At 41.7% G+C, this 20,039-nt stretch overlaps 1 protein-coding gene across 1 annotated transcript; it reads left to right on the forward strand.

The window, feature by feature from the left end:
- Positions 1 to 2,716: 2,716 nt before the first annotated feature.
- On the forward strand, positions 2,717 to 19,413 carry RAX (retina and anterior neural fold homeobox). Its single transcript, XM_060761345.2, has 3 exons — positions 2,717 to 3,062; positions 8,159 to 8,400; positions 18,463 to 19,413. Exons 1-3 carry the CDS (start codon positions 2,723 to 2,725, stop codon positions 18,913 to 18,915), a joined length of 1,035 nt encoding a protein of 344 aa, XP_060617328.2. The 5' UTR covers positions 2,717 to 2,722; the 3' UTR covers positions 18,916 to 19,413.
- Positions 19,414 to 20,039: the final 626 nt, after the last annotated feature.

Here is a 20,039-nt window from a genome sequence, read left to right on the forward strand (position 1 = left end):
TTCCACAGATATATAAACATCACTTGCCTAGTTTCCAACAGACCTCACAACCTCTGAGGATGCCTGTCATAGATGCGGGCGAAACGTCAGGAGAGAATGCCTCTGGAACATGGCCATACTGCCCGGAAAACTCATAACAACCCACAAAATGATATTGTTGTATTCCTTTCTATCCCGACAATGGCACTCTTTTAATTTTAATTTTTAATTGTAATTTAACACACACAGAGAGAGGGGGGATTAAAAGACTATTTCCCCGTTTTGAATTTTTGCTTGCTTTCCTCTTCCTCCCCAGGAGAGAAAGCTACACATAAACAAAGACGGATCCGTGGCGCCTTCGAGGGGAAGTTGGGTTACATCTACATTGTAGAATTGATACCTTTTGATGCCGCTTTAACTGCCACGCTCAAGGCTATGGAATTGTGCAATTGGTTGAAATACCAGAACTGCCTTTAATAAAGAAAGCTTGTAAACAAAGAGCAACACTCCAAAACCAGGGGAATTCCAGACAGGAAACAACCAGGGCCAGCTAACACCTCCCAACATAGGACACACACCCCAGGCAGGAAGCAGACAGCCTTTGAAGCTGCAAGGCCATTCAATGCTAATCAAGGTGGCCAATTACAACATTCACACTTGTTTCAAGCAGACAAGAGTTCTTTCTCCCACCCTGGACATTATTCCACAGATATATAAACCTCCCCTGCCTAATTTCCAACAAACCTCACAACCTCTGAGGATGCCTGCTATAGATGCAAACGAAACGTCAAGAGAGAATGCTTCTGGAACATGGCCATACAGCCCTGAAAACTCACAGCAACCCAGTGATTCCGGCCATGAAACCATTCGACAATACAAAGCTTGTAAAACTACGAAACCCAGGATTTTATAGCGCTGATCCATGGCATTTCAAAGGTTGGCAAAGCGCCTTAAGAGTCCAATGTAGACGTCCCCTTGGAGGGGAAGAAGAGCTCGCCTTGCACCCACTCCAATACGACAAAGCCTTGTTTCTCTTGTGTTGTCGAAGGGAATCACTGGGTTGCTGTGAGTTTTCCGGGCTGTATGGCCATGTTCCAGAAGCATTCTCTCCTGACGTTTCGCTTGCATCTATGGCAGGCATCCCCCAGAGGTTGTGAGTCTGTTGGAAACTAGACAAGTGGGGTTTATCTATCTAACCCCTCTCAACAAAGGATTCCCCCAGGCAGGAAGCAACCAGGCTTTGAAGCTGTAAGGACATTAAATGCTAATCAACATTCACACTTACCTTTAGCAGACAAGAATTTTTCCCCCACCCTGGACACTCCATTGATATATAAACCTCACTTACTTGGGGTTGTTGTGAGTTTTCTGGGATGTATAGCTATGTTCCAGAAGCATTCTCTCCTGACGTTTCGCCTGCATCTATGGCAGGCATCCTCAGAGGTTGTGAGGTCTGTTGGAAACTAGGCAAGTGGGGTTTATCTATCTAACACCTCCCAACAAAGGATTCCCACAGGCAGGAAGCAGCCAGGCTTTGAAGCTGCAATGACATTCAATGCGAATCAAGGTGGCCAAATGCAACATTCACACTTGTCTCAATCAGACAAGAGTTCTTTCTCTACCCTGGACATTATTCCACAGATATATAAACCTCACTTGCCTAGTTTCCAACAGACCTCACGACCTTTGAGGATGCCTGCCATAGATGAAGGCGAAACGTCAGGAGAGAATGCTTCTGAAACATAACCCTCCATATTATCCCACAGATATATAAACCTCAGTTGCCTAGTTTCCAACGGACCTCACAAACTTTGAGGATGCCTGCCATAGATGGAGGCGAAACGTCAGGAGAAAATGCTTCTGGAACATAACCCTCCATATTATCCCACAGATATATAAACTCCACTTGCTTAGTTTCTAACAGACCTCACAATCTTTGAGGATGCCTGCCATAGATGCAGGAGAAACGTCAGGAGAGAATGCTTCTGGAACATAACCCTCCATATTATCCTACAGATATATAAACCTCACTTGCCTAGTTTCCAACAAACCTCACAACCTTTGAGGATGCCTGCCATAGATGGAGGCGAAACGTCAGGAGAGAATGCTTCTAGAACTTGGCCAGACAGCCCGGAAAACTCACAGCAACCCAGTTATTCCGGCCATGAAAGCCTTCGACAACACATAGGGTAGGGTATATTGTTTCTCTTTCCCAGCAGGTCCAATCCAACCCTATAAGAAGTGAATTCGGGGGAAGGTCCTTTCTTGGACTTTTTTTAGACGGATGGGGAGGAAGGCACAGGGAAAAGGGAGGGGCTTAGGGGGAGAAAGGGGGCGGGGCTCGGCTCAGCCCGAAGTTGGCTTCCCTCCGATGCCTAATCCGCGGCAAAAAGAGAGAGAGGACGGAAGGAAAAGGAAGGATCTCCAAAGAGGAGCGGCGTTTGGTGCGCAACCCGAAGGGCGGACGTGAAGGGCTTTCTCTCTCTCATCCCAAGCGGGCCCTTCGAGGACAAGGCTTCTCCAAGGAGGAGGAGGAAGAGAAGGCGAAGCGGCTTAGAGGAGAGCCTCCTCCTCCTCCTGCTGCTGCTCCTCTTTGGCCTCTTCTTCTTGCCCGCGCTGACACCGAAGGAGCGCAAATCCGTCGGGAGGGTCTAGAGGCGCAACTCAAGGCTCTTGCGCGACTTTCCTCGAAGGGAAGAGGCTCCCCAAGCCCATGCATCTGCAGCAAGGCGCGCTGGTGAGCATGGCCACCGACGGCGGAGGAGGGAGCGCAGGAGGAGGAGGAGGAGGGGGCTTCTCCTTGTCGGGACATTTGGTCCGGAGCCCCGGAGGAGGAGGAAGCGGAGGAGGAGGAGGAGGAGGAGGGAACCCCTCCAGGCTGCACAGTATCGAAGCCATCCTGGGCTTCCCCAAAGAAGACCCTCTTCTTGGCAGCTTCCAAGGCGGAGAGGCGGCTGGAGGGGGCGGCCGGGCGGGCCAAGAGGCACCGGGCAAGATCAGCCCCCGGGACTGCTTCCCCAAAATGCCAGCCGAGCAGATGCCCGGGCAAGAGGCCGAAGGGGGCCCCGAAGAGCACTTCGAAGGTAAGGCAGGGAAAAAGGGGCAGGACGTTTGGGAGAAGTATCCCATCCCCACTCTCCAGCACCCTTGACTTCTCACTACCTCTGAGGATGCTTGCCATAGATGCAGGCGAAACGCCAGGAGAGAATGCCTCTCAAACATGGCCATATAGCCCGAAAAAACCTACATCAACCAGTCTTTGACTTCTACCTTAGCTATATAGAGCAGGCCAACTTGGGCCCTCCAGGTTTTTGGGGCTTCTACTCCCACCATTCTTAACAGCTTCAGGACCTCCCCCCACCCCCACCCCCACCCCCACCCCCAAAAAGCCAGGGTTTGAAGTTGCAAAGCCATTAAATGCTACTCAAGGTGGCCAACTGCGACAGGCAGCATCCAGCCAGGTTTTGAAGCTGCAAGGCCATTAAACACTAATCAAGGTGGCCAATTGCAATAGGCATCAACCAGCCAGGTTTCCCAGCTGCAAGGCCATTAAATGCTTTTTATTTATTTATTTATTTCATATTAAAAGCATTACATAAATTAGTATAAATGCTAATCAAGGTGGCCAATTGCAACAGGCAGCCACCAGCCAGGATTCGAAGCTGCAAAGCCATTAAACACTAATCAAGGTGGCCAATTGCAACAGACAGCAACCAGCCTGGCTTTGAAGCTTCAAGGCCATTAGATGCTATTTATTTAATTCATATCAAAAGCATGACATAAATTAGTATAAATGCTAATCAAGGTGCCTAATTGCAATAGGCAACAACCAGCAACATTTCTACCTTGTCCTTCTCAACCCTCGAAAGGGGACTCTAGGGGACTCTAACACATTACGTACAACATTATACAAAAGTTAAAACATTAGATTAAAATATATTTAAAACATTATTATTATCATGCATCATGCTAATTTTTATTTATTTATTTTGTATCAAAAGTATTGCATAAAGTAGTATAAATGCTAATCAAGGTAGCCAATTGCAACAGGCAGCAACCAGCCAGGCTTTGAAGCTGCAAGGCCATTAAATGCTAATCAAGGAGGCCAATTGCAACATTCACACCTGCCTCAAGCAGACAAAAGTTCTTTCTCCCACCCTGGACATTCCCCAGATATATATCCCCACTTGCCTAATTTTTAACAACACTTACTTTTACTAAAATTAGTCAAGGCAGGCGTTCAAGTCTTCCATATGGGACATGCACATTTTGAACTCCAACAAGAGTGCTTAAGACATGCCCTCATCCTCTTAAATCAAAAGCAGAATTACAGAGGAAGAAAAAGGCAAAGGTGGTGGGGGGGGGGAGGAATTAAAGATCCTGAACCTTGGTAGGGCAAGCTGGACATAGCCATAAAGACAGTCCCAGGACAAGAAACAATCAGGGCTGCTTAATCACTTCCAACAAAGGTTTTCCCCCAGGCAGGAAGCAGCCAAGCCTCGAAACTGCAAGGCTATTCAGTTCTAATCAAAGTGGCCAATTGCAAAGTTCGCACTAGCCTCCAACAGATGAGTTCTTTCTCTACCCTGGACATTATTCTACATATATATAAACCCCACTTGCGTTGTTTCCAACAAACCTCACAACCTCTGAGGATGCCTGCCATAGATGTGGGTAAAACATCAGGAGAGAATGCTTCTGGAACATGGCCATACAGCCCGGAAAACTCACAGCAACCCAGTGATTCTGGCCTTGAAACCCATTGACAACACAATTCCCAGATAATTCATTAATACTCTTCATTAAACCCACGTAAGATGAGTCTATTACTTAAATATAGGCACCATTCTTAACACTGGCAAGTTTGAGACTGCAGTGAAGTGTGCGCATTTGGATCAGATCCTTGTAGAAAGAGTTTTTTCTTACCATTTTTTTAGGGAGAGAGGATAAACCCGTTCTATTAAACCTTTCAAACAAAACTTAAACCCAGCTGAGAGATGCTAAGGTTGCTTAACGTCAATTTCCGAAGTAACCCTGCAATAATGGCAGCTAAGACCAATAGTCAGTATCTGCTTACTTTGGTGTTGCTATCATATGTAAATTGGCATCTAGTAGAATCAATGGATCTGATCAGTAGTGAGATGCTGGTGGATCGCAACCTCTTTCTTTCTGTCTAGTTTAATTTTAATGGGTTGCTTAAGTTGCTTAACAGTGCTGGCCACATGACCTTGGAGGTGTCTACAGACAACGCCGGCTCTTCGGTTTAGAAATGGAGATGAGCACCAACCCCCAGAGTCGGACATGACTGGACTTAATGTCAGGGCAAAACATTTACCTTAAGTGAGTAAGTGGAAATGTTTCTCTTCATTCTTCTAAAGCAGGTTTGGGCAAACTTAGACCCTCCAGGTGTTTTGGACTTCAACTCCCACCATTCCTAACATTCTCAGGCCCCTTCCTTTTTCCCCTCTGCCACTTAAGCGGGATTCAAATTTGGACGCATTGGGTATTTGTGCCAAATTTGGTCCAGTGAATGAAAATACATCCCACACATCAGATATTTACATTACGATTCATAACAGTAGCAAAATGACAGTTATGAAGTAGCAACAAAAATAATGTTATGGTTATGGGTCACCGCAACATGAGAAATTGCGGCATTAGGAAGATTCAGAACCACTGTGTTAGAAACTCCTTGTACATGGCAGGCGGTGAAAAGTTGGAGGCATTATATACAACTGTTAGGTGATGATGTTCTAAAACGTCTATGCTGTGAGTCTAGTTTTTTGTTGATTGTGCAACAAAATATGACTCAAGAGGATTCAAATGTCCCATCCAGGTGGAGGATAGTTGAATTAGTGATGCTGTTATATAGCAATGTGTGTTCCCACTTTTTCTTCCCTGCTTTTAAAAATATTTCAAAATAAAATTCCAAGATCAAAACAATACTGCTCTGATGACAAAAATGAAGCTGCTATTAATCCCAAAATGAATTGTGACCTTTGGGGAGAAATAAACTCCACTGAATTCAGTTAGGTTTACACTCAAAGATGCACAGATTAGTGACTTTACATATACATCTACCTTTCTTTTGTCGTGTCAGGAGTGACTTGAGAAACTGCAAGTCACTTCTGGTGTGAGAGAATTGGCCGTCTGCAAGGACGTTGCCCAGGGGACGCCATATGATTTTTACATTCTACTGAAATCCGCACAAATTTAGAATTGAACAATTCAGCATAGGTTTGGGTTGTTGTGAATTTCAGAAGCATTCTCTCCTGACATTTTGCCTCCATCTATTGCATGCATCCTCAGAGGTTGTGAGGCCTGTTGGAAACTAGGAAAATGGGGTTTATATATCTGTGGAATTGTTCTAGTTTCCAACAGACCTCACAGTCTTTGAGGATGCCTGCCATAGATGCAGGTGAAACGTCAGGAGAGGGTGCTTCTGGGGCATGGCCATATAGCCTGGAAAACTTACAACAACCCAGTGATTCCTGCCATAAAAGCCTTCAACAATACAGCATAGCTTTGCTCACAAATTCTGGTTGCTTGGTGCAAAACCAAATGAACAGTATCATTTGAATGATCCACCACTTCCTCAAATCATCATTTTTGCACCTTCGCTCCTCCTGACTGGACCCCAAAAGACTTGAGCAAATGTCTCACTCAATTAGATCAAGGTTTGTTTGAACCGGTGCTTTCAGTGTAGCTCACGACAGCTAACCAGATGCTTACCAAGACATGATTCACATAGCACAGATGCAGTATGGATTCGGGGGGGGGAAGAAAGGTTTTGACCCTGCAAAAGACAGGCATGCAAACTGAGAGCACACTGTGATCTCAAAGCTCATGTTCATGCAAAACATGTTGCTTTATGTTCAGTTGGTGAAATCCAATTGTTAATTTCATCTAAGGAAAACTCACTGAAGGAAGTCTTTAGAACAGGCATGGGCAAACTTCAACCAAATACTGATGGGATTTTGCCATTTGGGAGTTGTAGTTGCTGGGATTTATAGTCAACCTACAATCAAAGTGCAACTCCACCAACGATGGAATTGAACCAAACATGTCACACAGAACTCCCATGACCAACAAAAAAGACTGAAAGGGTTTGTTGGGCATTGACCTTGAATTTTGGAGTTGTGGTTCACCTACATCCAGAGAGCACTGTGGACTCAAACAATGATGGCTCTGGACCAAACTTGGCATGAATATGCAATATGCCCAAATCTGAACACTGGTGGAGTTTGGGGAAAGTAGAGCTTTACATTTGGGAGTTGTAGTTGCTGGGATTTATAGTTCACCTACAATCAAAGAGCATTTTGAACCCCACAAATGACAGAATTGGGCCAAACTTCGCATAAAGAATCCTGATGACCAACATAAAATACTGTGTTTTCTGATGGTTTTTGGCAACCCGTTTGACACCCCTTCATGACCTCCCCCAGGGGTCCCAATGCCCAGGTTGAGAAATGCTGTTCTAACTAGCAAATAAAACAATAGTAACCCACCACGACTATTCCAAGAAATCTATTGGTTTTTGAAATTTTGGTACTTTTTTCTCCCAATCAATGTAACATAATAGGACACACAAAAAAGTCCCCTGCCAGTGCTCAGTGAACCATGATGCTGAAAAACGAAAGTGACATATTCTGATAATCACTAGCTTGACCATAAGGTTGAGAAGGAGGAGAGAAATCTCAGTAGATTCGAGAAACGCCAAAGTATACAGAATATCCTATGGCTAACATTAGGAATGGTGCTAACCCTAAAGAAGGTAGCATTCTTGTGAGAGTCCAAAATATCCCAGAACTCACTCAAGGCAAGTTGTTGTTTTTAAAAAATCATCTTTATGCATGAAGATTCAGTAATGGTGACAGTGATGATGATTAATACCCTTATTATTTTCCTATTTCAAAAAAATGTATAGAGAACAATAATTTCTAGCAAACTTCCATGTGCAAAAATCTCAGAATGTTAAAATCAGGCAAAAGGCAAAATTTACCAGCCAACATGGAAATTGATAATTTGGAAAGCAAATATTATTGGACCAAATGGGACTTGCAGATTCTGAAAAATAAATGCCCTTCATTGTGTTGGGGTCAGTCTGCTAAAATCCATACATTCTTCTGATTGAATCAGTCAGTGGACTTAGCCTTGCCGGCCTCTTCTTCCTTCTCAGATCCTTTCTGTCCCAAACGTTCGGAGGACTGCCTGAGTCCAGAGCTGCCCGCTTGCAACAACAGCGATGGCAAACTTTCTGATGAAGACCAGCCCAAAAAGAAGCACCGGAGGAATCGGACTACATTCACCACCTACCAGTTGCACGAACTGGAGCGAGCCTTTGAGAAATCCCATTACCCGGATGTCTACAGCCGAGAGGAGCTGGCGATGAAAGTCAATCTTCCAGAAGTGAGAGTTCAGGTGAGAAGACAACTTGTCTGTTCCTTTCCGCTCCTGTTCTGGCTCCCCTGTGAAATCTTGGACAGTTAATCCTCTCCCACTCCTTGTTTCCTTCATTAGGAGACCTCAATCAAAAGCAACCTTTGCTTACTAATCCAGTTTAAAGGCTTTCCTTCTTCTCTTTCTCTCCTCTTGCCCAGAGGATAATTTCGGGTTTGCACACATGCTAAATGGTGTGTAAATGGATTTTCCCCCTTTTAATCTGGTTTTCTTATCTTCTCTCTTTATCAATCTAGACTGTAATCTTGCTCTCTAATTGTGAGTGTTTGGTTTCACATTTTGTGAATCAGATTCTTCACACTCACCTGGGAAGTTGAGTGGCGTATTGGGGAAACATGTCGCTAAGGTTATTTGCAAAGCCATTTATGCCAACGTAGTGTATTTGAATGAATTCTAAACCCCTACTTATTGATAAAGTGCCAGGGATCTGGAGAACAGAAAGACAGACCCAGGAAGCAAAGAAAAAACCAGTTAGAAATTAGGTGTTGTCCAGTTGAGTTCATTTTCATCTATTATTTTCAGCTCAGAACACTGTGGAAAATCCCATCTCTAATCTGTTTCTCAGCCTGTATCCTCTGTTTTTAGAGCTCTGCCACTTTGCATGGCAATTAATACTTGGTTAAACTATCACTAACTTTCCCAAAATTGTTTAGTAACCAAACTGTAATCATTGTGTTTGGAAATCCCATTTTTGTGGGTCCCGACTTGAAGGGGAATAAATAAGTGAAATCACCCCTCCATGCACAATTCTGAATGAAAGTGCCCCTTTCTTTGAAAAACTGCAACCCAACGCAACAAGACTCTGAAATCTGGTTAACTGTTTCTAGCTCAATCTAGCCTGCATTTGATGAAATAGACTTATGTTTTCAAGCCTTCTCGTAGGCTCCTTCCACACAGCTGAATAAAATCCCACATTATCTGCTTTGAACTGGAATATATGGCAGTGTGGACTCAGATAACAGAGTTCAAAGCAGATATTGTGGGATTTTCTTTCTGCCTTGATATTCTGGGTTATAGGGCTGTGTGGAAGGGCCCTTAGTCTCAAAGCTGCTAAAAGATCCTTCAGCTAAATCTATTTATTCAGTCCAATACATTTTTGTTATGATTTTGGAAGTTGGCTGAGAAGGATTCACATCAAAGTGGCTAATCTTGCTGTAGAATATATTCAAGATTACATTGCAAAACAGAAGCAAAACTACATTCATTTCTGGAACAGTGGGGAATAAATCACAGTACCTCTGTATCCCTTCCCACTGCCTGTCAAACATGATTGTATTACCCATATATACTCCAGTATAAGCCGATCCGAATATAAGCCGAGGCACCTAATTTTACCACAAAAAAACTGGGAAAATGTATTGACTCGAGTATAAGCGGAGTCAATGGTAGGAAATGCAGCAGCTACTGGCAAATATCAAAATAATAATAGATAAAATAAAATTAATTGGGGCATCGGTAGGTTAAATGTTTTTGAATATTAGCATAAAACTGTAATTTAAGATAAGACTGCCTAACTCTGATTAAACTATTATTCTAACCTTGAATGTAAACGTGCTTAATAATACAGCAGGTGAAATTATCAATGCAATAATAATAATAATAATAATAATAATAATAATAATAGAGTAAAATAATGGAAATACAATAATAATAGTAATAATAGAGTAAAATAATGGAAATGTAGTGATAATAAAGTAAAATAATAATTTTAATAATAACAACAATAATAAATAGAGTAAAATAATAAATGTAGTAATAATAGAGTAAAATAAAAATGTAATAATAATAATAATAATAATAATAACTATTATTATTAGAGGAAAATAATAAATTTGAGTGTAATCTGAGGGGAGCTTTTTCAGCCTAAAAAAAGGGCTGAAAAACTCAGCTTATACTCAAGTATATATGGTAGTTAATAAAAACTAGTGGTCTGAGTGCAGTGCAATGCAATATTTTTGATGCACTTCTAATTCTGATAGGAGATAAACAAGAATCTCACAAAAACAAAAAAAATGTATTTATTTTCTTTTAAAAAATAATATCTTGGTATCTTATAGCAATATTTTTTCCAAAGGTCAATCGGTCATCCCTTTTATATTTGTTAAGCAAACAGATTTGTGCCTTTGGCATGCTCACCTAGGACGTGAACCCATTTATTTCTTCAGTATAATAGTCACTTCATAGCACTATTACTATGGCCAGTTAGCTCTGTTTAAGGAATACTCCTGGGTGGTCGGGGGCACCCAAGGGCCGTGGAAGACGTTTTCTTCCACCTGCAACAAAATGGCACCCTTGCATCCTGCAAGACCCAGAGATAGGGATTGTTTTGATAAGCTTCTTGTTGGTGCATTTATTTCTGATTTTGAGCCAGCTGTGCTACTGCATTAACTCTCTAGTGTGAAATGCTATGAAACTCATTCCCACATCCAATTATGCTATTTTGTTAGCAAGACTAGGGGTTCTCTTGCAACCCTTTGGCACAGGTCAAACAAGATACCCTTTTAGACTACAACTCCTGAAATCCCACAACCAATAGGGCTACAATTTAACTGTTCTTTCAGTGGGAGCTTCCATGTCAGTGGGGTAATAAATCCGGTGAATATTTTGCATTGCATTTGAAAGGCACTGTAGTGAACCCGGTTAGCGTATACAGTTAAGCAACTTGGATAATTCCTTGAATATTAGACTAAGTTTACCACCCCAATGAATCTACCAGCTACCATTGTGGACATGAAGATAAGGTCTTCAAGCATAAAATGCATGGACCTTTGAATCTCACACAGAGCAATTGTTTCTTGTTTGTACAATGATCAGATTTACTTTTCTCAAGATTCTCTCAGCCATCTGCATTTTTAAGTACCTTTTAAAAGTTCTTAACTTTTCCCACCTTCAATCTTTAGCTCCTCACATATGATAGAAACTAGGCAAGTGAGGTTCATACACCTCTTAAATTTGCCATACTTGTTGTATAGTGTAGTTGCACCTTTTGTTGTCTTCTCAAAGTGAAGTTTATTATGGTTTCATGATCCTGGTTGGCATCACATTGGTGTCTTTGTTGTTCTTGTTGTGTGCCTTCAAGTAATTTACAACTCAAACTGACCTTACAATGGGTTTTCTTAGCAAGGGGTTTCCATTGATATTGTCTGAAGGTGAAACAATGTGACTTGGTCACCCAATGGATTTCAATGCCAAGTAAGGATTTGAACCTTGGTCTTCCAGAGTCCTAGCTCAAAGTACTACACCACATTTACTTTGTTGAAGTCATTCCTATATGTAATCTCCCTTACATCCATGGTTGTACTTTTGTACCTATTGCATAGTGAATGTATTCAGTCCATGGTTTTATTTAGTGTCAAAAGCATTGCATAAATAAATGTAAAACTGATAAAATAGAGGGAGCACAAGCGGCTAAATAATTTTAGACCAAAAATGAGCAACAGTAATTGCACTGGGTTGTTGTAGGTTTTTCAGGCTATATGGCCATGTTCTAGAATCATAGAATCAAAGAGTTGGAAGAGACCTCATGGGCCATCCAGTCCAACCCCCTGCTAAGAAGCAGGAATATTGCATTCAAATCACCCCTGACAGATGGCCATCCAGCCTCTGTATAAAAGCTTCCAAAGAAGGAGCATCCACCAGAGAGTTTTTTTGGGCTATATGGCCATGTTCTAGAAGCATTCTCTCCTGACATTTTGCCTGCATCTATGGCAAGCATCCTCAGAGGTTGTGAGGTCAAACCTCCCTTGCTTAGTTTCCAATATACCTCACAACCTCTGAGGATGCCTGCCATAGATGCAGGCGGAACTTCAGGAGAGAATGCTTCTAGAACATGGCCATATAGCCCAAAAAATCTACAACAACCCAGTGATTCCAGCCATGAAAGCCTTCAACAGTAATTGCATTGTCTGTAGCTTCAACCAATTCTTCTTCTGTGCATGAGGCAGAGCATTGTGGACAAGCATACAGATGCAGAGTTGTTTGTTCTGCTCCACAGTCCCATAAGGTGGAGGATTCTTCTAGGTTGTGCCATTTTGCCAGGTTATCTTTTGATCTGCCCACTCCACTTTTGAGTCTGTTCAGGGACTTCTAAGTTGCCCATTCTTAGTTTTCCATTCATGGTTGTGTATGGAGAGTTAAACAAGTATAACTATTTTCCATAGGCCTACATTCTGTTTCAGTCTTCAGTAGAGCTTCAGAAACAACTGGATTGACCTACATATTAACTCACTTGATAACATGCTAACAATGGGTTCAGTGGGTCTACTGTAATTGGAAGTAACTAACAGGATTCTGTCTATGTAGTTGCCCATTCTTGGATGCTGTGCAACAATTGCAACTATTTTTCTTCATGTACCACTTTTAGTTGGAATTTGGAAACAACAACTATGCATTTTTTAAATATACAGACACATTCCATGATACACAATCAGTTAATGTCAGTTTTCAGCACAATCTGGGCAATACTGATATACTTAACCAAAGTTACCATAACACTTTAATTGTGTAGCAGACTGAGTTGAGAGTTACACTATGCAAACACAATCTAGGATTTCAACTCAAACAGAACAGAACAATTTTTAAAAATAGGTGTAGATCTTCACATAATAGGAGCAAAGTTTTTATATCCATACTTCACAAAACAGAGAAACGTGCAGTACTTATCTGCTTACTAAAACTGGACTTTCCAGTAAATATAGTATTTATTTATTTATTTATTTATTTATTTGTTGCATTTATATCCTGCCCTCTCTCACTCTGATGGGGACTCAGAGCAGTTTACATGTACATACAATGTATATTATTAGCATAGCACAATATTAACATTATATATTACTATGTTGTACTATGCCATGATACTGTAATATTATTAACAATATTGCATGTAATATATAATATATAATTAATTTTATTATATTGTATTATTATTAGTAGTAGTTGTAGTATATTGTATTACATGATAATATTATATGGAGCCCCCGGTGGTGCAGTTGGTTAAACCCCTGTGCCGGCAGGACTGAAGACCGACAGGTCGCAGGTTCGAATCCGGGGAGAGGCGGATGAGCTCCCTCTATCAGCTCCAGCTCCTCATGCGGGGACATGAGGGAAGCCTCCCACAAGGATGATAAATACATCAATTCATCCAGGCGTCCCCTGGGCAATGTCCTTGCAGACGGCCAATTCTCTCACACCAGAAGCGACTTGCAGTTTCTCAAGTCTCTCCTGACACGACAAAAAAAATAATATTATATACAATATATTGCATTATTATCATAGCACAATATTTGTATTATCTAGTACTATATTGTTGTTGGGGAGAGGAGCCCACAACTGATGGCACAAAAAACAAGGTGGAACTATCTTCCTGGCTTTGCCTCTTCACTCTGTATGGGGTATTTACTTAATCAGTTTTGCTAAAAAAATTAAAACTGTTTCACATTGTTAACTTGTGAATAGTCTCAGAACAATGTCATTACCGGAATTCAGAAAAGGTGTATGTAGACTATAGTTACCAGCATTCAGAGCCTCTCTGAAAGTTGTAACCCAACACTGGATATAAAATATATGCCATTCCCTACAGATCATATAGATTCTGCTGCTTCATTCTTTTCGGCTCTTTTCAGTTCCCACTGTAAGGAGGGGGGAGTCTAGTGTTTCCCCCCTTAATTGTAAGTGGGAGGTTTTTATGGGCTTAATTAAAGCTGAATGATCTTTAATCCCTGGATCATGAAAATGTTTGAAAAGCCTGAAATATTTACTAGTCATCTGTAAAAATTCTGGGAGGGATTCCAAAAAACGAGGTGGATTTTTTTCCCAAGCTGCCTCCCAAACAGTGGAAAAACAGGACTAATTTTATTCCATCTTGTGGGTAATGAGAAGAGATCCGAGTTTATGGAAAGGCATTATTGGTGGGAAGCATGGGAGAAAAGCGCTTGGAAAGGGTTTCATTTTAAACCGATCAAGCTTGAGTTCATGTTCAAGAACACATTTTAAAAATGTAAATCAAGCAAAAGGTTGGCCCTCCAAATATTGTTGGACAAACGATCCAAGCACTGGCAATGCTGATGGGAGTTGTAGTCTACCATAATCTGGGAAGGCAAGTATTTATTGCCCCAGTCTATATATTTGACTACAGCAGTCTTCTTTTTGCTTACTAGAAAAGCACATGTGAATGAGTCTATAAAGACCCAGAAAAGTGGAGAGAGGATTATTTCCAGTTTGAAGGAAATTGTTCAAGAATAATTTGAAAGATGGAATATAATGATCCACAAACATTATTTGGCTTTAGATGAATTCCTGTTTGCTTGTTTGGGTTGCTGTGTGTTTTCTGGGCCGAAGAAGATATCCAAGGTGTGAAGCTTAGTTCAGCACTTTGGATAGTTACCTTTAATGTGTGGACTAAAGCCTGGATATCAACAAATATTTGCTGTCAGATCAGCATGATTTTCTACTGGAGTTTTCTTAGCCCCAACTATCCCTGATCAGTACATAGAGTTTTATTGTCAGGTCAGCTTCCAACTTACAGTGATCTTCTTAACAGAGACCTCCAAGTACAGGGCCATTGCTTCATGCATTGAAACAATTTGGCTGCAATTAGGTCTCCTTCTTTTCCTACTATCTTCAGCTTTACCAGGAATTCTCACCTTTTCCAGTCAACTGTAATATGCCCAAAGTACAATAGTCTCATTTTGGTCATTTTGGCATGTAGTGATAGCCAGTTAGAGTATATTCAAATTGAATAGCGACTTACAGAAACCATAGGATCTACTTTAGTTGGACCTAACGATAAGATTCAAGCCATTAGCAAAAGGAAAACATTTATCTCCTGCCCTAACCTGTGCTATTGAAGTGGGGGGGGGGGGGGAACTGGAATAGATTTACATGTGGCATAATTTGTGTGCCATTCATAGGAAAAGTTTTTCCTTGCTTGAATGCTTCCTCTGTTGGAAGGATTATTATTATTATACTTATTTATAGCCCGTTTTTTCTCCCCAAAGGGGTTATCCAGTCCAATAATTTGCCTTAAAGTTAAACAACAATAATAAAAGAAAACAAGGCAGGTTGAAGTTGCCCACACACGGTTAATACCTGGGCAGCAGACTGAAGAGGGAGACGCACAGATTACTTGGTCATTTCTACCCCTACTCCAAGTGCACCTTTATGTCAATTGAGTTTTTCAAAACTGCTATTCCCCTAAAGCAGGCACTTGGAGGTAAGCTGTGGCCTTCTAGGTGTTTTGAACCTACATCCTCATCAGGCCTTTCCATCATAGCCAATGGTTATAGATCTGTGGACTTGTAGGCAAAAAAAATCTGTGGAGCTATTGTTTGGTCCTCCAGATGAGTTCCTTATTTTTTCCAGCACTACCTTTATTTGTTTAAGTGACCTTGTACACGTTCCAGAAGTTGCCTCAGCTGTAATATGCATCTTTGTAGAGGTGGCTTAGGCACAATGACCCCTACTTTGATAATGTCCTGTTCAGGTATTACCCAAATGAGTTGTAAGCAAAGCTGGGGAAAGTATTACAACTTCCATATTACTCCTGCTAGTTAATGTTTGTGTGGCTACTTTTAAGAACACCATAGAAAAGTGCACTTTCTTCCAAACAGGGTGCTAGATTCCTAAAACGAGGCAGTTCATAAGAACAGCTTGGGCTAATATGGAAGGCTCAGCTTCATCTCCAACAGAAGGGTATGGCCAAAGGGCACAAGAGGTCAGCCAACGGATGGCTGTTCTTGCCCTCCAGCATCTGTTGTCTGGGAAGGTCACCAGACTCTGCCTAATGACAATGCTGGCCTTGAAAAGTGATAAAGCTGGAGATCACAGGAGAAATGTATTAGGATACAAGGGAAAAGTGACAGGAATTATGGGGGCTCTGAAGACGAGGATGAAGCAATTTGCTGGACTAGGGAGGAAACCAGCAACGGATGGCTCCTTTGTTGTGAAGTAGTGAATCTATTCTGGGTTTTTACCTTAATTTTAAAGTAGATAATATATCCAAGGAGTTGGACCTGTTCTAGGCATAGGGCACCTCAAACATGTCATTTAACATTCAGACTAGAGGGGTTTCACTCCATGGAACTGACTAGTTGCCTCTGGAATAGACTAAAACGCAATACAGGGACACAAGGAATGATGCTATGAGAATTTCCTATCATTTCCAGTCCTTTTCATGGAGGAACAGTTTTGGGTGTCCTTCTAACTGATCTTAAATATGTTGACTTTTGGACTACAGCTCCCAAAATCCCTCAGTCAGCATGGGCAGTCTATAGTATTCTATAGAAAGTGTTCATTTGAAACAGTGGTCCTCAACCTGTGGGCCCCCAGATGTTTTGGTCTTCAACTTCCAGAAATCCTAACAGCTGGTAAACTACCTGGGATTTCTGGGAGTTGTAGTCCAAAACACCCGGGGACCCACAGGTTGAAAACCCCTGATTTAAAAGAAGTGCTGAAATCCACTGTATATTTTTGGGGAGTTAAATGCTGCAAAATGTAGTGTTTTGTTTCTGAATATGCACCAGTTACTTTTTACATTTGTCTTTACCATTGTTGGGTTGTTGTAGTTTTTTCTGGGTTATATGGCCATGTTCTAGAGGCATTTTCTCCTGACGTTTCACCTGCATCTATGGCAAGCATCCTCAGAGGATGCTTTGTTACCATTGTTGTTGATTTGTTTATTCTGATCATCTATTTGTGAGGGACTAGTAGGCCTCACCCAGAAGAGTGGCATCGCTGCATTTGTTGATGTTTTGGGGATTCTGGAAGTAGTAGTCCCAAAAAAGTAACTTTTCCAAGGTCTGGTCACTACCTGCCAGCATAACCTACTGGTTATGCACATGACTGCCCAAATTACTCCTATATATTCCCAGGGTGGAGTGGTGATACTGGTGTAAGTCAACTCTTTATTTTCTTCTGGTACTTTGGGTAATAATTGATTTTTAAAAAAATATCCATTATGGAAAAAATGCAGATAGTAAGTTTCATGTTAGGGCTGTCATCCTATATCCACTTATTTGGAATAAGCCCATTGGGCTCAATGTTATGCATTGAGAAGACACAGATAAGGATGCACTGAAAAAGAATACAGAAGGTGTTTTCTAAAATTTAGAAAAAGAAGCATTATATATATGTGGATCCATACAGATAGCTATGCGACATGTATCCTTTTTGTTGTGCTTTTCACTTATGCATATAATAATAATAGTAATAATAATAATAATAATAATACACTTTATTTATATTCCCTTCTTCCCTAAGGGGCTGAGATCAGATTACAGCATTTACATATATAGGCAAACAGTCAATGCCTTTACAATCATGTATAATGAGATGCACAAACACAAAGGCAGAGGCTTCTCCTTTCATTTCCGGCTTCTGGAGGCTGTGTTCATCTCTGGCTCTGGGGAGGTGCTTTCTCCATTTTTTAGCTGAGGAGCCTGTGTTGTCACCTCCTGGTTGTGTGGCCGGCAAGATTGCTTGGAGCGTATCTTTGCCTTTTCCTGCTGAAGCAGTACCTATTCATGTACTCACATTTGCATGTTTTTAAACTACTAGGTTGTCAGGAACAGGAGCTCACCCCATCTCGTGGATCTGAACTGCCAAGCTTCAGGTTGGCAGATCAGCAGCACAAGGGTTTAACCCATTGTGCCACCATGGTTCCTTTATGCTGATTTTTCTCAATTTTTTTTTCCTCAAATCATCCCTTACCGTGCTTACTTGGAAAACCCATTTCATTTGACAATGGACTTTGCTTCTGAATAAAGACACATGTGATTGCTTTATGTAAAGTTCATCTAGATGTTTCACAAGTATATGCATGTTAAAATAGAGAATAAAAATGACTATTTAATTACCAGAGCTTGGAAAAGTTACTTTTTTTGGAAAATAGGACCCAGAATCACTGAGTTAGCTTGGCTTGGATTCTGGAAATCATGATACAGCAAAGTAACTTTTCCAAAGCTGTTGATAAAATAATGGAAAACTGTACTCTTTGACATGAAATTAACTCTATGCTATGTCTTTCAGGTATGGTTCCAGAATCGGAGAGCCAAGTGGAGGAGGCAGGAGAAGTTGGAAGTGACATCTATGAAGTTGCAGGATTCACCCATCCTCTCTTTCAACCGCTCCCCACAACCTTCAACCATTGGGACCATTGGCAGCAATTTGCCCTTGGAGTCATGGCTGAACCCACCCATGTCCAACAGCAGCCCCCTCCAGACATTGCCGGGCTTCGTGGCATCACCCCAAAGCCTCCCCAGCAGCTACACCCCTCCCCCTTTCCTAAACTCTCCCCCCATGGGACACACCTTGCAACCCCTGGGAGCCATGGGGCCACCGCCACCATATCAATGCGGGACCAACTTTGTGGACAAATTCCCTTTGGAAGAAGTCGACCCTCGGAACACCAGCATAGCAGCATTGAGGATGAAAGCCAAGGAGCACATCCAGTCCATTGGGAAACCATGGCAGACGATATGAGAAGGAAGCACTCCCTTCTGTGTGCTCTTTGGAGGACTTGACTACATCATCCTTGCAAAGTGAACTCATTCCTTAAACAGATAGGTCAGGACTGTTGCTGTCAAGAGGCATCTACTGCATAGAAGTGACCTGAGGACTAAAGAGGAGAGGTAGAGCAAGTTATTTTGGGACTGCAAATCCCAGCCCCCCTCAGCAATGGGCCTAGTTGGTCCAGGATTCTTGGAGTTGTAGTCCAAAAAAAATACAATCTCCAAGCTCTTCTGCAGAGAAGCCATGCTATCCCGCAATTCTCCACACTTTTGTGTTCTTTCTTTTCCCCATCCTCGGCCAAGATTTAGGGCTTGATTCTAGTTTTGTTTGTTTGTTGTATTTTCTCAATGATCTAATCATTTGATATCCCTGACTTTATTGGCTGGATTACAGTAGAGGCAAAGAACATTGTTGTACTCTTTCTAGGAGTATTTGTAACATTAAAGCACAAATATTTTCAGAGTGTAACCTGGACCTCCTCATTCTCTGTGGAAAGAGTCATTGAATGTGATGCACTGCAGGCTTCTGAACATGTTGAGAAGGTTGTGTCCTGTTTGGATGATAACCCAAGTTGTATAGGTGATCCTAACCAGGATGACCAGGTACCTTAAATAGTCATGTAGAAGAAGGTATTTCAGCAAGGAGTGTTGGTCACACAACCTCTGCTTGTTGAAATATCCTCTTAAAATGCCATTAAAAACAACAAGAGCTCAGTTCTGCTTTTCACGTGGCAACTCTAGTACTATACAGATGGATAGATTACAATCCTGGATTTACAAGGCTTGAGCAGGACTGTTGGTAATTGTGTAACTTATAAGGCTGCCTTTCATCATAAGATCATTATAAATCAAAGTTGATTCAAGGGGAATTTAAAATAAAACCCTTCGGGGCTCCTAGTGGCACAGCGGGTTAGGCCACTGATCTGCTGAACTTGCTGATTGAAAGGTTGGCGGTTTGAATCCAGGGAATGGGGTGAGCTCCCATTGTTAGCCCCAGCTTCTGCCGACCTAGCAGTTCAAAAACGTGCAAATATGAGTAGATCAATAGGTACCACTTCTGCAGCACATCTTACAGTCATGCCGGTCATATGATCT

This window comes from Anolis sagrei, chromosome 2 (genome assembly GCF_037176765.1).
Source record: "Anolis sagrei isolate rAnoSag1 chromosome 2, rAnoSag1.mat, whole genome shotgun sequence".
NCBI lineage: Eukaryota > Metazoa > Chordata > Lepidosauria > Squamata > Dactyloidae > Anolis > Anolis sagrei.

What these genes read in the sequence shown, in the direction of transcription:
- RAX (XM_060761345.2), top strand. Translation starts at nt 2,723, where the DNA reads ATGGCCACCGACGGCGGAGGAGGGAGCGCAGGAGGAGGAGGAGGAGGG. An exon ending in CCCCGAAGAGCACTTCGAAG is followed by an intron (nt 3,063 to 8,158) that starts GTAAGGCAGGGA and finishes CTTCCTTCTCAG; the next exon opens with ATCCTTTCTGTCCCAAACGT. An exon ending in TTCCAGAAGTGAGAGTTCAG is followed by an intron (nt 8,401 to 18,462) that starts GTGAGAAGACAA and finishes TATGTCTTTCAG; the next exon opens with GTATGGTTCCAGAATCGGAG.